We start from the raw sequence: 20,696 nt of genomic DNA, 5'->3' as shown, positions 1-20,696 counted from the left end.
AAACAGCACTGTGGCTGCTGGCTCTGTCCACTTCAGCTTCCCAACATGGCAGTGGTACATTTCCCACCAGCTCTGGGAGCCATCCTGGGTCTATGCTTTTATCAAAGCAGCATGTTGCCCAGAGACCTCCTTTTCTGTTTTGTATTAGCAAAGAATAAATCCACCACACAGCTTAATGTGCCACTTGCAGAGGCCCAGCTTAATGTGCCATTTTCAGAGGCCTCATTCCCTCCATACTGCATGCAAGTGCACACTCCAGGAACCCGCCATAGTTGCTCAAACACTCAGGCTGCCACTAACTTGAGAGAAACAACTAAGAACTGTTTTTAGATCCAATTTAGAACATTTTTTCTCAGGTTTTAGGTGGAAACTCTTGCCAAGACGTTGGATGCCATTTGTAGCTAGAGTTTTCCTTGCCTTGCCTTGTATGAGCGTGGCAGCTTCTTGCTAACTGTTCTGATAGCTTAAATTAATCCAATTCCATAAACCTATACCTTGCCACGTGGCTCGTGGCTTACCAGCATCTGCACATGCTTCTTGTCATGGCAGAGGCTGCCAGTGACTCCTTCCTCCTTCCTGTTCTTTTTTTTTCTCCTCTCTGTTAGTCCTGCCTATACTTCCTGCCTAGCCACTGGCCATTCAGTGTTTTATTGACCAGTCACAGTAATTTGACATACAGACCATCCCACAGCACAGCAGCATTCCTGATTCACCCCTTGTTGTGCACTGGAGATCTCCCAGTTCTCTGGAGCAAGTCTTCCCATTGCTCTCCTGGGACACTCACCTTCCTCCAGGGTTTGTTCTTCCTCTGCCATAAGTTCACAGCCTGTGGCAGGGACTCTTCATGGGCCATGTTCAAACTCATCCATGTAACTGAAACTGATGCCTGGACCTGAGATCCTGTGCTGGTGCACATGAGCATCACCCTGAAGGGCAGCAGTGGCAGTTTGTAATCTGTTTTTAGAGAAGTGCAGCGCCCCTTGAGGGGGGGGAATTATATAGTTGGAGAGAAATTAGCAGTGTATACCAAGATAAAAGAGGCCAGCCCTGGACACTAGTAGAGTATCAGACTCAGGCAAGTGACATGCATCACTGAAGCCAACCACATCATCGGGTAATGATTAATAAAGACCTATGAACCAACAATTATAACAAAAACCACAAGTGAGCATGTGAGTGTGTGCATAAAGTCAGTGGTAGATGTTGTCCTTGTTTGTGGATAGGGGTGGGAGCTTGAACTTGGCACGAAGTAACAGTAATTCTCACTAGCTTGGAAATGGCATTACTAATGGTGACAAGGCAATTTCCCACAGAAGTAACTGCAGGGTTGCACAGAAGCATTGAGGCCCAGAGCATGCTGGGACAGACTGTTGATAGTCATCCAGGTGAAGTTAAGTGAAGAAATTCCTTTCTGCCCTTCAGCTCCTGATTAAAACAGGACAAAGGTTAAGACAATTATGCTCTTACAGGATATTAGCTTGATCATTAGATACAACAAGCAGGGGCCAGTGTAACCTGTACTTCAGTTAGCCTTGAATTTGGGACAATGTCTTAATTCTGTAATTTAAGGGTACTTAACAAACTATCCCCCAAAGTTACTAGTGTAAAGTCATATTTTATGGTTATAGTTGAGGGTTCTGTGGGTTGACTCTGTGATTCCATTTATGCTTCTAGTGCGGTCTGCTTCCTTTGTTTCTTCTTTTCTTGACCAATGTGTTTCATTAGGTTGTTCAAAGGAACATGGATGACACGTTATTTAGAGACACATAAGCATTAAACCAAGGAATTCATTAAAGGACTCTAGGTCTTCAGGAAAGGGTCATGGCCTGTGAGCCTCCCCCTGATTTGTCCCATTTTAGTCTGTTATGAAACTCTGGAATGTTGAACTCTGGGGGAGTCCATGGGAGTGGCTGTTTCCTATTGGTCCCTACCCCCTTGTTAGAATCGTCACCTTATTAAAGTAGCCTCCACATTCATCTGGAGCAGGAGTTGCTAAGGTGAGTGGAGAGGAAGCCTGGACTCTCAATAGGTCAGTTCGCTCTTTTATAACCTGTGTGAAATGTTCTCATGTCTGCATCACTGGAAAACAGCTTTTCAGGGGGTTATTTATTATGCATTAATTGTATAGAACAGCTGGTTTTATTTTGTAATTTCCACTCATGTATGTTATATACTTTGATCATATTCACTTCTCACCTCCTCAATTTTTACCTGTGTTTGATTTCTAGTTCATATGAATTATTTTGTTGAGGAGCTATTTCTCCTTCTCTTTTCCTCCTCTTCCTTTGTCCATCACCCTCCACCCCTACCCTCCTCCATTGCTCCTCCTTCTTCTCCTTCCTTCTTCATGGTGGTCTTCATTCTTCTCATTCTGTTCCTTCCCTCATCTCCTACTCCTCCTTTTTCTCCTTCTGCTTCTTTGTCTGTTTCCTTCTCCCTCCTTCTCCCCTTCAGTCACTGAGCCAAAGGGTGGGGTTTAATGTATTTGCAAGGGCCTCTAAATTATGGGATTCAGGATAGTGAGGAGTAGACCTGGATTGTCCTCTCAGGGAAACCTAAGATCAATAGCGTTCTTCTCTTGAATTGCATGTGCCAATCTCACAGAGAACTTGCAGATTCCTCCCAGGTGAGAATTTTTATTTACCCAGACTCTCCCAGCCACCCTCCCAAAGCACTTCCCCAGTTGGGTTTTCTACCACATTTGTTTCTCTCGTGTGGATTCTAATTGCTTTGATAATTCTGTTTAAATAGCAGAATAGAAGGTTTCATACTTAGGATTTGTTACTTTATCTGAATATTTAATTGCCCAACACAACCTCTGTTATTAAATGGTAAGAAAAAGAAAGCAAATGGAAAAGAAAAGTGTGACTAACTATTGATCCCTGGGAGATCTGAGGACTCCATCATATACCAGGGAGAAGTTGTCTACTTATTTTCTCTGTGATCACAGATGTGTGTAGGAGGGAATGAATGGGAGACCAGAAAACAGTTTAAAATTCTGTAAGAAGACATGGCAGGAAAAAATGAGTCTGTAGAAGAAAGAGGTTAAATACAAACTCTGACACTAAGCACTTATGTGGCCAATCCTATGCTAAGGTTCAAAGCATTCCTCATGAATATGGAGAAGGCTAGCAGAATCTTAGCACGTGCAGTTCTAAAACTGGGAGGTTAATGAGAGAGAGCCACACAGCTCAGCAGAGATGTCGTTTTTAAGGTGTAAGTCACCATATGGCTGCAAGGCAAGTGATGCTGAGGAAAGGCTGCAACCCAGGGAAGATAGGATGAAAGTCTTTGAAAGCCTCAGAATCTCAGGGTCCCTGTGAGGTCCTCAGTACAGAACCTGTGCAGAGCAAACTACAGCTCATGGAATAAACAAAGAAAAGCACACACAGAAAAGAACAGATTGCTATCAAGTACCTGAGAACACTGTTAGGTGCCCATGAGAAGCAAGTGTAAACTGAGAGCAGGGAGGCCGACATCTGAGGGGTAAGAATGTTGCTGAGGCCTTGTGATACTGACCCAGTAGACGGAGCCCACCAGCTCTAGAGGATCTGGTGTCTTCTTCTGGCCTTTGCAGTCACTGCACCCATGTGCACCAACAGACAGACAGACAGACAGACAGACAGACACACACACACACACACACACACACAGTACCTAGTTAAAGGCAGACACTGAAATTTCCTATTATATCACAAGTTAAAGACACTACCCATGACCCATGATGTTGACTTTCCAGCCCCTGAGCAGCAGGGACTAAGCACATCTGCTCACTGTGCAGGAACTGAGCTGCACTCTCAGGGTCTCCTCAGCATGGAACTATATGGAAATCCTCTCTCCTGCAAACGTGTGACAGGGACAGCTCCTCACCAATAACTTTGTGGTGATGAAGTGAAGGTCCAATGAACAACTGCTCATTACATGGTGTTACTGCATCAATGGTTCTCTTGTGAACACAGAGCAGGGTCCAGTGTTCAGTGGGAAACAGAACTGCAACCTAGAGACGAGCCATTCTTCTGGGAGAACTAGGGTTTGACACAGCCAAGTTGACACAAAGCCATCGACATCTTCTGAACTGAGCAGCCCAGGGACCAAAGGACTGGGGAGGAACTTTGTCTCATCCCTCTGTGATGGCTCTGCTACCCAAGGTCAACAGAATCCCAGTCCTTTATTACTAGAGGATCAGGGCTGCTCCGTTTATGTCCTCAAAGAGAAGGTGAAAGAACCAAGCCAACCCCTTGACAGGCCGTTCAGTGTTCTCTCAGAGATCGGGGTCAATTCCAGTTTCCCGAGACTTAATCAAGCAGTTTCTGGTAGGGCCATAAACAAAATACATAGTCCTTGCAGTAGCTCCCTTTCTGTACATACTCTGACCTGTTCAAGGTTCAGCCATTTGTTTACTGTCTGGGACCCCTCAACAACCTAGAGCTACTTGCATGGGTCAATGCGAATGTGCTTGGCCAGCAAGCCTCCATGGCAGCTCAAGGACAATGCCGGGGACTTCTCCAGGCCTTCCCTCAAAATAATAAGTGCAGTAAATTCAAAGGTTACAAACCCTCAACCAACCATATGAGGGCAAAGCTTGTACCATCCTGTTTGCAATTTTTCCCTTTAAAAACCCCTCATCCTGAGAGCTCAGGGCCATCCTCCTCCACCTGCTGTGTTGAGTGTTGGACATGGATCAAGCCTTGGCTTGTTTGTTATCAATAAACACCTTTGTGTTTTGCATCGGATATTGGCTCTGTGGTGGTCTTCCTCAGGGGTCTCACAACATCGCCACAACAAAGGCACATGGCCAGCTGAGACCTGTTTGGTGCAATTGCAGGTTTGTGGTCACTGATGGTGAGAAATTAGTCAACAACCCTCCTGCGCCCCCTGGAAGCTGCCCATGAAGAAGGCAGACTTCCCTCCTCCAGTGTTGTGTTATTACTCACATCTCAAAGCACAGTCTCCCTGGCATTGACCTCTTTGCTTTTCCTTCACAGTCAGTGAAACCACAGTTGCTGCCATGGCCGGGAAGCCTGTACTTCACTACTTCAATTCCCGGGGCCGAATGGAATGCATCAGGTGGCTGCTGGCTGCAGCAGGGGTGGAGGTAGGTTGTGCATTGTGCTTCTGGAACCAGACCGGCTGTACTCTTACTGATAAAAGAGCTTCCCTTCCCTGGTTCTCATCATAGAATGTGGACACCAACCCCACAAAAAATGATAATGAGAAGAGATGGATTGATTTGAACAAATGAAAATCTTATTATGCTCTCTATCAAAGAACACATTCATATTAAAAGATGTTTTCAATACAAAAAATAATAATTATTTGGTTACTTGCTGATTTGAGTTAAATCAAGGTAGAAAAGGAGATATTGGAATAGAAACGTGAATATTGGCTATTAGGCCTTACTACTTGATTATTACAGATTACGTTAAGATATTGTGATTTTAAGTGTGACACCTAAAATCTTTTTTTTTTTCTTTTGGTTTTTTGAGGCAGGGTTTCTCTGTGTAGCTTTGTGCCTTTCCTGGAACTCACTTGGTAGCGCAGGCTGGCCTCGAACTCATAGAGATCTGCCTGGCTCTGCCTCCCGAGTGCTGGGACTAAAGGCATGCGCCACCACCGCCCGGCTAACACCTAAAATCTTTTAAAAAGTGTTCTTATGCAGGGTGGTGGTGGCACCTGCTTAATCTCAGTACTCAGGAGGCAGAGACAGACAGATCTCTGTGAGTTTGTGCCAGCCTACTTTACGGAATGAGTTCCAGGACAGTCAGGGCTGTTTCAAGGAGAAATCCTTTCTCCAAAAACCAAAGGGGGAAAAAGAGTCCTTACATTGGGAGATTCCTGGTGAGGTGTTTGTGACAGGGACGTGTGACACCTCAGCTCTGACATTAAGGTCAGAGTCACAGAGAAGATGGGCACAGAGGGGAACAGGGTGACTTTAGCTGGTGGTTGTTGGAGCTGGTGATTGACGGATGGAGGCTCTTTGCACCTTGTGCGCAGTTTTACATCACAGATGCAGGAATTTCCATGATAAAAATGGTTTAGAGGGGACAGGAGACTGAAGTGATGGCTCAGTGTCAAAATCCAATACTGTTCTTGCAGAGGACCCACACCGGATGCTCACAACCGCCTGTTACCCTAGCCTCAGAGGGTTCCCGTGCCTCTGGTCTCCATGGGCACTTACACTGTCTCCCTCTACACTCCTAATAATAGAAAAATGTTAACAGTGGTAAACTATACAAGAGAAGCTTGATGGAATTAAATTAAAAATATGCACCACAAATGGGAAACCTGACACAGAAGGCAGTAACAGCCTGCCTGTCAAAACTGATCAATACTCAGTAATCAGTTTGTAGAGACCATCAAATGCCAGGAAGAGGCCTGGTCGGGAGGGTAAAGGTGGTGAATAAAACAGAGGCCCCATCCTCAGGTGGCCCCCATGTCTATGAGCTTTCAGCTAAGTGTGTGAGTGGCCCCAGTGAGGGGTGGAAGCAACATTCTGAGGTTCAATGTTTTCCTTTCCAGTTGTAGAGCAGAAAGTTCTGGTAGGCTTTAGTGCTGTCCTCTAGAGGTGTCACTGGGAAAAACCCTTCCCAGTTCACATAGGGCAGCTCAGAAGTTGGCATTTCCTGAGAGGAAGTCAAGGACACTTCCTGAGATCTTGTCCTCAGGAGGCTTGAAGGATGAAGTGGTGTCCAGTGAAGGCTGCTTTGGTGTCTTCCCTCAGTGTCAAGGCAACATGTTTACCTCAGCCATGGAATCACACATCCATTCCTAAAAGAATAGGGAGGGCTTCAGCTGGATCCTTTCTGAATGAAGGGGTGCATAAGAACCGAGACACACTGCCGGGCGGTGGTGGCGCACGCCTTTAATCCCAGCACTCGGGAGGCAGAGCCAGGCGGATCTCTGTGAGTTCGAGGCCAGCCTGGGCTACCAAGTGAGCTCCAGGAAAGGCGCAAAGCTACACAGAGAAACCCTGTCTCGAAAAACCCAAAAAAAAAAAAAAAAAAAAAGAACTGAGACACACTAGTGCCAGTCCAAGAGGATTGCTTTAAATAATTCAATAATTGGGTGCCAGTGTCTTATGCCAGCTTTGCGGCTCAGGGTTATGTTCTAAGCCACTGGACTGCTGATTCATCACAGGAGGAGGAGGGGGTGGGGCATTTGCATAGAAGCCTTCCTGTTCCATGTCCCAGAGTGACTGAGAAGGCAGTGGGCAGAGGCTATTAGAGACCCTGGCTCACACCTTCCAGACTCAATGTGCCCACAGGCCGCCCATTGACCTCATCACCCTCACACCCACCAACACCATATAAGTTCAGATGCCCTCCCTGATGACGTCAGCATTCTGTGCAGCACTTGAAAGCTGTGGAAGTTGTCCACACTCACATTTCATTCCCGTCAGTTCAGTCCGGGCGGTTATGGAATCATCCACAAACTGCTTCGTCAAGCAAGGAAGAAGCTGATTTTCAGCTTTTCATGATTGAAAAGTTTCTTTAAACTGAGAAAAGAAGAGAGTGGCTTATTACTCTAGAGGGCAGGAGAGAGGGCAAGGTGACTAAAAACTAAGCCTCATGGGTTCAGATCCAGAGTGGGTTTTCATTGGGTATGTGTATCCTCACACAAAAATAAATTAATATGTATACATAAAACAAATAACTATCTAAAAAATATAATAACAGCCCCAAAATATAAGCAAGTTTGATGTGGGCTTAGAGTAATGGTTTGGTTGTTTTGAATTCTTGTTGCACATACAATGTACTATGATTCCCAGCATCCACATATGACAGTTAAAACTGTTTACCACCCCATATCAAACTGAATCATAACCTCTGGCTTCCAGCATCTCTAACCTCTGAGATGGGTGTTTTCACATGCATACCCCCACACACAAACACACATTTAAAATTTGTAAAACTAAATCCTGAATAAAAAAAAAAACAACCAGGTATTGTTGGTCATACCATGTGCCATAATGAAGACCCAGAAAGTTCTATTCTGTTATCACTGAAGTTAACAGGCTTTGCTGAGAGTTCAAACACTCAACAGTCCATTTCTCAGTGCTGGTCCTTCCATGAGATCACTCTATTCTTAGGACATAAGCAGGAACATAGTGGGGTCAGGGAGGAGGAACACTACAAGAATGAACATCTGGTTGGGATTTGGTGGCACACGCCTTTAATCCCAGCTCTTGGGAGGCAGAGGCAGGCGGATCTCTGTGAGTTCGAGGCCAGCCTGGGTTACCAAGTGAGCTCCAGGAAAGGCGCAAAGCTACACAGAAAAACCCTGTCTTGAAAAAAACAAAACAAAAAACAAAAAACCAAAAAAAAAAAAAAAAAGAATGAGCAGCTTCGTTATGTTCATCACCCTGTTGTTGATGGATCTAATCTGAATTTGCAACTGGCCAGGTTCAGATGTTTTCGTGTCTACAGCAAGTTTTAACTTCTGCAGATGTACTGCCAGACACAGACCACTCAAGTTCAAAAGTCTACAACAATACAGAATGAGATAATGAAAATGCATTTACTTTTTCTGTCTTCAGTTTGAAGAGAAGTTTATAGAATGTCCAGAAGACTTGGAAAAGTTAAGAAAAGGTAACACTAAGTATCCATATGTCTTCAATGAGGTGCCTAGTAAAAGGTTTACCAGATGGTGATGGTGGTGGGTGGTGGGTTGGAATAGTCAAGAATGGCAGAGTGATACGATGTAGGTGGTGGGTTTCCTTGAGTGCTCTGAAAATGGAAACAATGATAAGAGAGAGGAAGTTAGTTTCAGCAAACATTTGTCTGGTGACCGGTAAATAAATGTTTTCTTACTATTTCTGCATCAGACTGAGCTATTTCATTCAGGCTCACTTTCATTCAATTCTACCTTCGTTTTCTTCACCCACAATGCCCAATAACCACAGAGGTACATGGCCATTGATTAAATCGTGGGTGGACAAAGAGCAGGGATAATTTTCTTGAGCATTTTCATTATACCTACTGATGAGTTACTATCACCCCATAAATACAGCCTGGAGGAATCAGTGGCTCACTACACAGGAAACTGTCATACACCTTATGTCTTGAAGATAACTAGATTTCCAAACTCCCTACATAGCTCTATTTGCATGATGGCCCTCTGCTGTCCCTCCTAACTCTCAAATGTATCCGGAGACAAGAACTGAACATAAAAACATGCATGAGAGATATGATATGAATCTGGATAGCAAATAACAGTGAATGAGCGAAGCTCAAAAGCCAACAGAAGATTATGAACAAAGAGAAAGCCGGAGATAAAAGTAAAAGGGATTTTAATTAAAGACTGGCTATCAATCATTTATATTTCCTTTGCATGATTGGACATTTCAATACAACTTTTCTGTTCCTGAGAAGTGAGACTTGAACACTTCACAGACCTCTTTCCTTTCTTCTTTCAAAGATGGGAACCTGATGTTTGACCAGGTGCCCATGGTGGAGATTGACGGAATGATACTGGTGCACACCAGAGCCATTCTCAACTACATTGCCACCAAATACGACCTCTATGGCAAGGACGTGAAGGAGAGAGCCCTGTACGGTACATTTCCTGTTATTACTCCAAGGGGAAACAAAGGAAGGAATTGGTGTCTCCACCAATGAGCAAGAGGGTGGCAGGCTTTGATTCTAGGAGCAGGCTGGCTCTTGATATAAACACTTAGTCCAAGTATGGAGGAGTCCATGGAGGAGAGGGAGGAGCAGCTGGGGTGGGTTCAGGTGAGTGTGACTGCAGCAGAGGATGATGTTGCCATCAGAGCATGGGGACAGAGTTGCAAAGTTGATGGTCCATGGACCCTGAGCATGGTGGAATCAGGACTCCAGGTGCTCAAGTCTTCAGAGACTGGACCTCAGCCAACAGCTTAGGACAAAGGACACAGGACTTGAGGATAGAGGAGGAGTCCTAAGAAGGGAAGGAGGAAGAGGCTGCTTTCCACATCCCAGGAGTAGGAATAGTGCAGAGCAAGACCTGAATTGCCAGCCAGTTCTATGGACTGGTCAACTCAATGAGCCTTAGACAGACCGGTTCTCAAGGACCTAGATTACCTGAAGCATTTAATTCAGAACTAAAGCAACCAGGCTGAATGTACCACCCATGCTGGGACTCATTGTAATATGACAAAATCCTTCATTCATAACCCACTGTTTATGAGTATTTGAGTTGCTCAGAGAGCTAAATGTGGTGCTAGCCAGAAACACTAGTGTTGGAAACATATGTCCATGAAAAGAGAGACTCGGCTTTAATAGTAAAGAGAAGCACTTTAATAGTGCTTGTATAGAAATACACCTAACAACATCATTTATAATTTTCTCATGGTAGACTCAGCCCAGATATTCAGTAATAGAAGAAAGAGGAGCAAAACTTATAATTTTAGTGATGAAAATATCTGAAGTGCTGAGGGGCGCAGAACAAAGGTCAAGTATGGACACTGAATTATATAAAGAAGGAGACACCAGGGCACATGCTCCATGGTTCATTCCATAGGAAACGTTCCTGTCCTCCCCATGGAAAAGAAGGAAGTGGGTCAGCACCTTCTGGAGCAGCTGCCACAGGGGCGGGATTAGAGGTTTGAAGGGAGTGAGGATCAACCTCCTCTAACACTGGAGGATGTTAACATGCTTAGACTGCTACAGATTCATGGAAACACAGAATACCACCTTTCTGGGGGCCAGCAATGGTAGCATGTGAAAATGTGACAATAAAACTCTTTTCCAAAAGAGCTGTGTGAAATACAGTTTAAAGAAGGGAACACATGTGTCCTTTGCTGTGCTGTGGGTCAACTGAATAAAGAAATAGACCAGTCTTGACAAAAGTTAACAAGGCCAGAGTCTAGGAGCAGTGTGTGTAGGACATGCAGATGTTCTTCATCAGAAAAGACTGGAGAACCTCTAAGACTGACCAAGAATGACTCTGGACCATGCAGCAGAAGGAGAGATGCACAGAGATGCATCTGATGCTTCAACCAGGGCTCTATGTTGAGCTTACATGGGAGTCAGAGTGTTAGCTCTAAGAATCTCAACAGGGTTGTTAAGAACATATTTTGTCAGAGAGAGTTTAAAACAAGGGAAGAGAGAGAGAAGGACAGAAAGAGAGAGAGAGACAGAGAGAGAGAGAGACAGAGACAGAGACAGAGACAGAGAGACAGAGAGAGACAGAGAGACAGAGAGATAGCTATAGAATTTGATGGTTTTCTTCTGGAATGCCAGTGATGCTCTTTGTCCTTGGGATGGGCCATGAGTGTAAAAAAAATTCTAAAAGTGTATCTGAACTGTCATGATATCCTAGAAGGAAAGTTAAATCTGTTAAATATAAAGATAATAACCCACTAGAGGTGAATAAGCTTGCAAACACATTTCAGTGTAAATTTCTCAGGTTTTTAGATTAAAATGTAAAATAGTGAATCCCAGAAAACCCTGACCATTTGGACAATTTTGTCTTTCAGGATTGACATGTATACAGAGGGCATTGTAGATCTGATTGACCTGATTTGGCAATGGGTTACATGTCCCCCGGACCAAAAAGAAGCCAAGATTTCCATGATAAAAGACAGGACCAAGCTGGGCGGTGGTGGCGCACGCCTTTAATCCCAGCACTCGGGAGGCAGAGGCAGGCGCATCTCTGTGAGTTCGAGGCCAGCCTGGGCTACCAAGTGAGTTCCAGGAAACAAACAAACAAAAAAAAAAAAAAAAAAAAAAAAAGACAGGACCAAAACCCGGTACTTGCCTGCCTTTGAAAACGTAAGTGGGCTCTTTGAAGTCAGGGGACACTGAGTTCCAAGGACAGGAGAAAGGTAGAGTCTGGGAGAGAATGGTTGCTGCAGTGCTGACCTTCCATGAGCCTCTCTGTGCAGCCCCCTGCCCCACAGGGCACTGTGGAAAATAGCCTGTGAAGGAGCCCTGCATGGCCAGTCTAGGGGACAGCATTCAACAGGGTTCATGGCCACAACCAGAACTTGATCTGGGAAAGCTGAGCCACACCAGGATGGACCCAGATCCTGCAGAACACAACAGGCTTCAATGCCAGAGCAAACTCAAGAAAAACACAGATGGGAAAATATTCTGTCACATCACACAGGGAGGCAGAGAGTGACTGGCTGTCAGGAGAATATGATAGTGCTTCAAAGACAGAGGGGAAGTGCCTAACAAGGACAGGGATGGAGGGTGGAGAGGAGGAGGCTGATGAAGTGATGTTAACAAAAACTGATCTGGCTGAATTGGGGTCACAGATACCAGGCTTGGAGGAAGAGCCATGCACACTCAGCAAATGAAGGTGTGTCAGTGACATGGAGTGCCTCTCTTAGTCAAGGCTTCTCTTTGGAGAAAGATCAGGAACACTTCAGAACTATTTATCTTCTGTCAAGTAAAAGATAAGAACAGAGCTATGATCCTAGAGGATAAGTGCATCCTGGACATTCCTGAAAGACCTGACTTTGACCCCCATGTTACAAAGCATTACCTTTTTTTCATCCTTTAACTGAAAGTTCATTCATGGCTGTCTCTGCTCTGTGGGAGAGTTTTAGAGCCTTCAAGTCCTCACACAGCCCTCTAAAATCAAGGCCCTGTCTCGTAGAACATAATGTCCAGCCATCTCAGCTTACTGCACATGGCGTATGAGATTCATAACCTCCATGTTCACGATGAACTATGTACTGAGAACATTTGATGCTGTCTTTTGTATTTTAAGTTTTTCTTCATTTTTCCTTTTTTTTTTTTTAAATTTTAAACAGGGTTTCTCTATTATGTAGCTCTGGCTTTCGGGAACTGTCTATGTGGACTGGCCTTGAGCTCACAGAGATCCACCTGCCTCAGCCTCTTGAGTGCTGGGATTATGTGTGTGTGCCACTGTGCCTGGCTTCCTTTTGTTTTTGGATGTGCTAATTATATTTTTCTCTGTAGACATGTACAGTGTGAGAAGGTGATCACAATGCCTTTATAGTTCTTCACTTGTAGCTCATGACGTAAGAATGGCTTTTCCTTGTGGTTATCTGTGATTTTCATATTGCTGGGATATTTAAGTAAATGCCATATGAATGTAACTAAGACAGTATTAATGTCCAATATTCACACAACCAGAAATGTTGACATCAATGTTAAATAAATATGTAGCTACCAATCAGATAACAAGATTAAAACCATATGATGTCGGTTTGCTCATCTGTCAACATTCACGTGTTATCAGTACAATGTTACAGACTCCAACTCAGGTCACCTTGCGCAATTCAGCATGTCAATCATGGCACAGTGAAGGATGGGAGTCAGAGCCAATGCTGTAAAGGAGAGGATGTGCTGTAGTTCAGTTGGGTGTACTTCAGATTCCAGAGACCTAAGGAGAGCAGACAGGAGAATGCAGACAGGGGATGTTCTCTGTGACTGAAGCTCCCTGCAGGCAGAGCCTCTGCCCAAGAGAGATTGAACAGAGGACAGGGAGAGGAAAGTCCTGACATTCCAGTGTCCCATCAGCTTAAAATAAGAGGAAGAAACAAGATGTGTCAGGGCTAATCCTGACCTCAGGTGGAAAATGTACAAAAGGGTGCGTGGTGTGAAGGCCATAGGAACTGGCAATGAGAGAGAAAGTTCACATGAACTTTAAAGAGGAGGTTGCCTGCCTGACTTCTCCCTCTCCCTCTTACATGATAGGCCTAGAGAAGTGTCTGCACCTCTATCCCTGCCAGGCAAAGGCAGAGCCACCCCTTGGGGGACTTGGGAAAAGTCAGTGGTCCCTGCCCAACTCTATGTTCATAATCTGTCTCCTTTAATTCTGCAGGTGTTGAAGAGCCATGGACAAGAATACCTTGTTGGCAACAGGCTGACCAGGGTGGACATTCACCTGCTGGAACTTCTCCTCTATATTGAAGAACTTGACTCCAGTCTTCTGGCCCCTTTCCCCCTGCTGAAGGTGAGATCACCTCAGAGAGGCAGCCGCACACACATGCCGCTGAGAGTATAATGGTGGCCTGTGGTCTTCGTAGGGCCCATCCTCGGGCCTCCAAACTGAGCTTCTAGACCCTGGGTTCAGGCATGAAAATTGTCTTTTGAGTATGAAGACTGGAGGCTGGTACCCCAGAAAGAATATTTTGCCTTTTGTCATGAGAAAGATGCAAGAGTTTCCCTGGACCCCTGTTTTTTGGAGGATGCTTCGGGCATTCATCTTCAATTCATGTGTCCTGTCTTTGCATACTTTTTGTCTGAGCAGGTCTCTGTCATGCTGATCCCCTTCCTCAGCTCTGACTTCTCAACACTGTGCTTCCCTCTCCACAGCCCCCACCATGCTGTCCTCCACCCCTAGGGACCCCATCCTTATCTCCAGGTGTGAAAACTGGCTGTGAGTTGCTCCTGGTTAGACTTTGAGATTTTCTGTGTCCATTTCCAACTCCGTTTTTTCAAGCCTTCAGGTTTCTTTGGTAGTCTCTGCTTTCACACCTGAGAGACACAGTGCTCTGTGCTCTGCACCACAAAACCAGACCATAGGGTGTGTCAGGGACCTGAGGAGAAGGTAAGTGGATGTCAAAGGAGGTCTTTAGGAACATTATGCTGAGCTATGGTTTCAGCTCATGGTTTTATCATTCTACTCATGTCTACACTGGAGCTTTGTAAGGATGCAGTTGGTCATGTTCTGGGAGGGCCCCAGAGTTTTTTGGATTGTCCACATAAGCCATTCTGACTCTCAGGCTATGTTTTCTGGATTACAGGCCCTGAAGAGCAGACTCAGCAGCCTGCCCAATGTGAAGAAGTTCCTACAGCCTGGCAGCCAGAGAAAGCCTCCCATTGATGCAAAACAACTCGAAGAGGCGAAGAAGATTTTCAATACTAAGTAAAGCTGCATTGAGAGAGCCCACAGACACCAGTCTCTGGGGTTTTTAAATAATAAACAGCAATTGTTCATCCTGGTATTTGAGAAAATGAACATGAACAAGGGATATATGTATGGAATGTGTTCAACTTGTTGACCTGGGATTGCAGGATCACATTCCAAGAAGGCAAATAATAGTCATTACAAATAAGAGCAAAGCTTGTAAAAATAAGGAAAAACTAAGTAAAAAGGACACTAACAAGAGAAAAGAAGTGACTAAAATATTTGTAGAATTAGCCAAAAAAATAAAGGTAACATTAATTACAAGAGAAAGAAATAAAAATGAAAAAAATAGAATAAAAAATAAAGAAAAAAATTGAGGTCTAAAAAAAAGAGTGCAATTAGGGGAGAAGGAATTGGATAACTAGTGTAAAGATATTTTAAAGAAAGAAAAAACACCAGAGACAACAAAATTAAATATTTAAAATAGTGAGGGCAAATCTGGAGAGCAGGCTCACAAGTGACATGCACTGGTTTTTCTTGGAGAGGACCAGGTTAGGTGCCCAGCATCTCCATGACATCTCACAACCATGTGTAACTTCAGCTCCATAGAACCTGATGTCATCTTCAGACCTCTGTGGTCACTGTTCACCTGTGATATACATACATATATTTACTCAAAACACCTCCACATGTAAAATAAAAATTAAAAATACTTTAATAGTAAAAATAGAGAGCAAAATACACATTCAAGCAAAATAACAATAACATAAAATATCTTTGAAAAGTTTCTGTCTTTAGCTGGGTGTGTTGGCACATGCCTTTAATCCCAGCACTTGGGAAGCAGAGCTACATGGATCTTTGTGAAGTCTCAAGGCCATCCTGATCTACATAGTGAGTTCCAGGACAGCTAGAGCTACAGAATAGTGATGCCTGTGTCAAATGAATAAATAAAGGATAAATAAATTCTGTCCTTGCCCCACTGGAATCTGATGATTTCATCTTTTCCTTGTAAACCTCAAATCTCTAGAGCCAGTCCTGTCCTGAATATCTTGTGTTGAGGTCTAGCCTGGTGCGTCTGGCTAAGCCTACTCTCTGCACACCCTCCCCCTTCCTCTGATCCAGCCTGGGCTCCACACCCATTACCCTGCTGAGCTCCACTTACACAGTCGTCAACCTCCAGCCCAGGCCAGGATGCACATCTTACACACAGGTCCAGGTTCTCCCCTCTATGTGGGAGTCACAGAGATCCTTGTGGTCACAGACAAGCACTAGGGGACTAGGAATGCTAAACACATAGGATTGTCCTATCAAAGAGAATGATGTATTAACTCTTTCCCTTCCAGGGGTCTGGGAATGAATAGGGCTAAGAGCCTGGTGACCTTTGAGCAATCTTAGTATCAAAGACTACACTGGATCCTCTACCAGATCTTCATCATGAGCTGTCAATCTATAGAATCCATCTTTATGGAAGATGTAACATGTACCTTATAAAAAATTCTGGTGTAGTCATGTCTTAAGCTTTATTGTGCCTACAGGGTATAGTTTATCAACAGGAATTTTTCAACAAATTTTCTGTGCTTACATAAACTACTCAGAGTCAGACTACCTTCTTCCCTCCCATGGATTGTGTTCTTCTGGCTGTGGTGGTTGCAGAGACTCCCATACCCAAAATCCCACTACAACCTGAATCCATCACTTCTGACTGTACCCAACTCCCCATCCCAGCCATTCCTAAAATCCTGTGCTCTATGCCAGACTGCTGTGGCCACATAAGACACAGAACCAACAAAAGTCTACATACCCAGTTCTCATGGAGAACAATACAAGCAATATGAATGATAAAGGCAGTATCCTTCCCAAGCCAAATCCAGCAGAACTACAACATGCTCTCCAGTGAGAATGAACCCCAGAACACAGATCTGAAAGAGAAATCACAAATTTCTTTAAAGGATTCTGAGTGGTTAGAGAAGAAACAAAGAAACAGCTCAATGAAATCAAAGAAGAAAATAAATGCTTGGGTGATGTCCAAGAAAACACAGACATGATGGAAATAATGAAGACAACCCAGGATTTGAAAAACAGATTCAGTAGAAAGATAGAAATATTTAGTAAACTCAAGCTGAGATGAAGGCAGAATTGAAAAACTTAATGATCCAATTAGAAAACTCAGGGGAATGTCTTACATATAGAATGGGTCAAGAAGAAGAAACTGTATCAGTCCTCAAAGATAAAGTAGAGGGGAGAGATCACACAAAAATATGAAATTAAAAATATATAAAGAAACATCCAGGAAATGTGGGACACCATGAACATTCTAATTCTTAATTATAGGCCCAGGTGACAGAGAAGAATCCCAGGTCAATGGCATAGACAAGATTTTCAACAAGATCATAGAAGAGTGGTCCTCAAACTTCCCAGTGCTGTGATCATTTAACACAGTTCCTCATGTTGTGGGGACCCCAAACTCTGATGGACAAATTTTCACAAAAATGGTACTACTTAATTAAAGACACAGAGCAATGACAAACCATCAATAGACGGGGCTTTCCATACTCTATTTGCTCCAATAGACTAGTCTTCTTGACAAAAATAAACTAAAAATGAGAAATGAATGACATGCATCAAACGGGCTTCAGAGAAATCTACAAAATATTCCACACAACACACCATAGACTATACATTCTAGGTCATGGAAATTTCTCTAAAATAGACCACATCCTGGGACATAGCAATCTAACACCAGCTGTCATCCCAATATAGATGGAGGAAATCATATGGGCCACACCCATAAATAAAGAGCCATAATAAATAGGAACTGTTGAGAGAGAGAGAGAGAGAGAGAGAGAGAGAGAGAGAGAGAGAGAGAGAGAGAGAGAGAGATTGAGAGAGAATTCGGCTTTCTCCGGGATGAGTCCCTTCATTGGATCCACATCCATGAGGACAACACTAAACAGATTCAGCAGGCTGTATTCCTGTTTATTTGTTTATATGTGTATGTAACAGTGATTAAAGAAAAGGAGGCTGAGAATTTGGGAGAGAGGTTGGGAGGGGTGGACACTGGAGGGACATTAAGGGGGAAAGAGTGGAGAATGATGTAATTATATTTTTATTAAATTTTAAAAAACCACAACAAGGACTGGTGAGGGTGTCACAAGATGACTCACTGGGGAAAGGCACCGTCTGCCAAACCTACCACCTGAATTTAATTCCTTCGTTCCACACAGTGGAAGGAGAGAATCAACTCCACTAAGCTGTCCTCTGATCTTTATAGATGCACTGTGACACACACATGTGTGCACATTTAGATGACCATTAATAAATGTGAGAAAATGTCTGGTGACTGTGAGGAGAGAGGAGCCCTTGTTGACTGCTGGTGTCTTCATCTGGGTTTTGGTGTCAGGGTAATACTGCATCATACAATGAACTTGGAAACCTTTCTTCCTGCTATTTCGTGGAACAGTTTGGGTAATGTAAGTGTCAATTCTTGTCTAAGTTCTGGTAGACTTCTGCTGTGAATCCATCTGCTTCTGGGCATATTTTAGGTAGGAGACTTTTTTTTTTAATACTGCTTCAATCTTCTTGCTGGTTATGAATCAGTTTAAGTACTTTTCTTCTCAGCTTAATTGTGCCACATCATATGCATTTAGAAATTCTTCCATTTATTTTAAATTTTCCCTTTTATTAGCACAGAGGTTTTAAAGTATGTGCTTAAGGTTTTCTGAATTTCATGATATTCTTTCTTGTATGGTTGAAAATCTGTTGTGATTCTCTCGTGTTTGCCTTTGTATTGTGACTTAATACTTCATTCATGCAACAGTGAATGTTTTCCTTGTTCTCTATGTTTAGTTCTTTAACTAATTGACATGGAAATTCTTTCTTAGTTTTGTCCATTTGGTGATCTTTGTGTCTCTTGAGTCCAGATTATCCTGTCTTTCTCTGAGTTTGGCAAACTTTTCTCCTATGATTCTATTGAATATATCATTTTGCCTTTAATGTATTCTTCTTTTTCTCGTGCCAAGATCTGTGAATTTGGCCTTTACCTGCTTAGCCCTCTCAAAGATCCAAACAGAACCTGGGTGTCCATGTTTTCTCTTTAACTGCTGCATCTGTCTTTTGGTGACATTCTATGACTCTTAGCCTCTGATAAGGAATAAACGTCACACAGCCAGGTCTATGTAGTAAGGCTCTGTCTCAAAAAAATACATAAAAATAAAAGTCAGAATTGTGCAGTTTCTCTAACTTGTATGGTAATATTGTGTTCCCCAAAATATGAGCACCCTAATAAATTTATCTGGGGATATCAGAGAGCAGAAAAGCCACTAGATATTTAGGTTAGGCAGTTTTAGCACATGCATTTGATCCTCACATATCACAGGCAGAAATCCATCTGTTCAAGGATACAGCCAAGCATGGTGATTCAAGCCTATAATCCCAGAAAGCGAGCCTTTAAACCCAGGGAGTGATGGTAGAAAGCAGAAAGGTATATAAGACGTGAGGACCAGAAACTAGAAGCATTTGGCTGGTTAAGCATTTGGCTGGTTAAGCTTTTTGGTTTTGAGCAGCACAGTTCAACTGAGAGCCATTCGGATATGAGGACTCAGAGGCTTCCAGTCTGAGGAGACATGATCAGCTGAGAAGTTGGCCAGATGAGGTTAGTAGCTGTGGCTTGTTCCGTCTCAACGATCTTCCAGTGAAACACAGTAATGGTTTCAGGTTTGATTTTATTAATAAGGCCTTTTAGGATTCCTGCTACAAACTTGTTAAATGTGCTATAGAACAAGAAAGCTTCTAGGACTACCTTCCACCACACATCCTGAGTTTCCCAAGCCAAGCCTGGCTCAGCCTGTCCCTTTAAGAATCCACATTAACCCTGCTACTTTGACCTCTTGCCTCATAGCATTGGCCACCCTCCACTGGGCTCATTCATTGAACTTCAAGGAGCCCAGATGCTGATGACCTGGGACTTTGAGTTTCAATGTCTTTTAAAATTTGACACACTGTTGGTTTTGGATTGCCTTTTGACTAATAAAATCTATCTTGACTCAGCTACCTCTTTGGTGAAATGCTGCCTGGCCAGACTCCTCCAGAACATTAAGCACTCCCTTGACTCCATGACCTGCTCACTCCCACCTTATGGGCCCAGGAGCTGGGATTCTTAGGATCTGTGGGCATGTGCAATTTCTCTCTGTCCATGCAAATTCTACACAGTGCGTCCTAACTCTAGCTGCCCTGGGGAATTGTGCTCCATGATGCACATTTACATCTCACACTATCAGTGTTAGGAGCTCAGCTTTCCCTCTGAGATAATGGACTCAAATACAAGTCAGTGAGCATGAGTTAGTGAGCAGTTGAGCCTTGAACTCAGAGTTTCAAGATCATCAAGTACAGTTTATGCAGCATAACACCCAGAGCCACTGAACTGATGCACAACAGTGTTAATCCTGTGCCAGACTGGTCATTCTTTATGTTTCATTCTGTAGAACAGGAGGTTGAAGCTCCACCCTCACACATGCTCTACCACTATCCTCTATCTCAAGTCCTCTTTTTCACCCTTGGCTTATTATTATTATTATTATTATTATTATTATTATTATTATTATTATTATTTTCTTGTGTGTGTGTGTGTCTCTGTGTATGTGTGATGACTGTGGATGTAGGTTCTCATGGAAGCAGAAGAGGGCACTGGATCTCCTGGAGATGGTGATATAGGTAGCTGTGAGCCTCCTGGTTGCTGGGATCCAACTCTCATTCTTCTAGAGCAGCAATCTCTCTGGCCCCATTTTAACGTTCCTTCCTTTTGTATTTATACTTTGGGGACAGGGTTTTACTCTGCACTCTTAGGTGGCCTGGAACTCCTTATACATATCAGAATGGCCTTGAATCGACCCCTC

At 43.5% G+C, this 20,696-nt stretch overlaps 1 protein-coding gene across 1 annotated transcript; it reads left to right on the top strand.

Annotated features, from left to right (window-relative positions):
* Positions 1 to 1,946: 1,946 nt before the first annotated feature.
* On the top strand, positions 1,947 to 14,933 carry LOC121831173 (glutathione S-transferase A2-like). Its single transcript, XM_076576802.1, has 8 exons — positions 1,947 to 2,029; positions 4,986 to 5,095; positions 8,537 to 8,588; positions 9,418 to 9,550; positions 11,456 to 11,577; positions 11,713 to 11,750; positions 13,777 to 13,908; positions 14,702 to 14,933. Exons 2-8 carry the CDS (start codon positions 5,009 to 5,011, stop codon positions 14,825 to 14,827), a joined length of 690 nt encoding a protein of 229 aa, XP_076432917.1. The 5' UTR covers positions 1,947 to 2,029; positions 4,986 to 5,008; the 3' UTR covers positions 14,828 to 14,933.
* Positions 14,934 to 20,696: the final 5,763 nt, after the last annotated feature.

This window comes from Peromyscus maniculatus, chromosome 7 (assembly GCF_049852395.1).
Source record: "Peromyscus maniculatus bairdii isolate BWxNUB_F1_BW_parent chromosome 7, HU_Pman_BW_mat_3.1, whole genome shotgun sequence".
Lineage (NCBI taxonomy): Eukaryota > Metazoa > Chordata > Mammalia > Rodentia > Cricetidae > Peromyscus > Peromyscus maniculatus.
This window is presented reverse-complemented; position numbering and strand designations above follow the sequence as displayed.

Coding starts and splice junctions, on each gene's coding strand:
- LOC121831173 (XM_076576802.1), top strand. CDS start 5,009: ATGGCCGGGAAGCCTGTACTTCACTACTTCAATTCCCGGGGCCGAATG. Junction 9,551..11,455: donor GACGTGAAGGAGAGAGCCCT/GTACGGTACATT, acceptor TTTGTCTTTCAG/GATTGACATGTATACAGAGG. Junction 11,751..13,776: donor ACTTGCCTGCCTTTGAAAAC/GTAAGTGGGCTC, acceptor TTAATTCTGCAG/GTGTTGAAGAGCCATGGACA.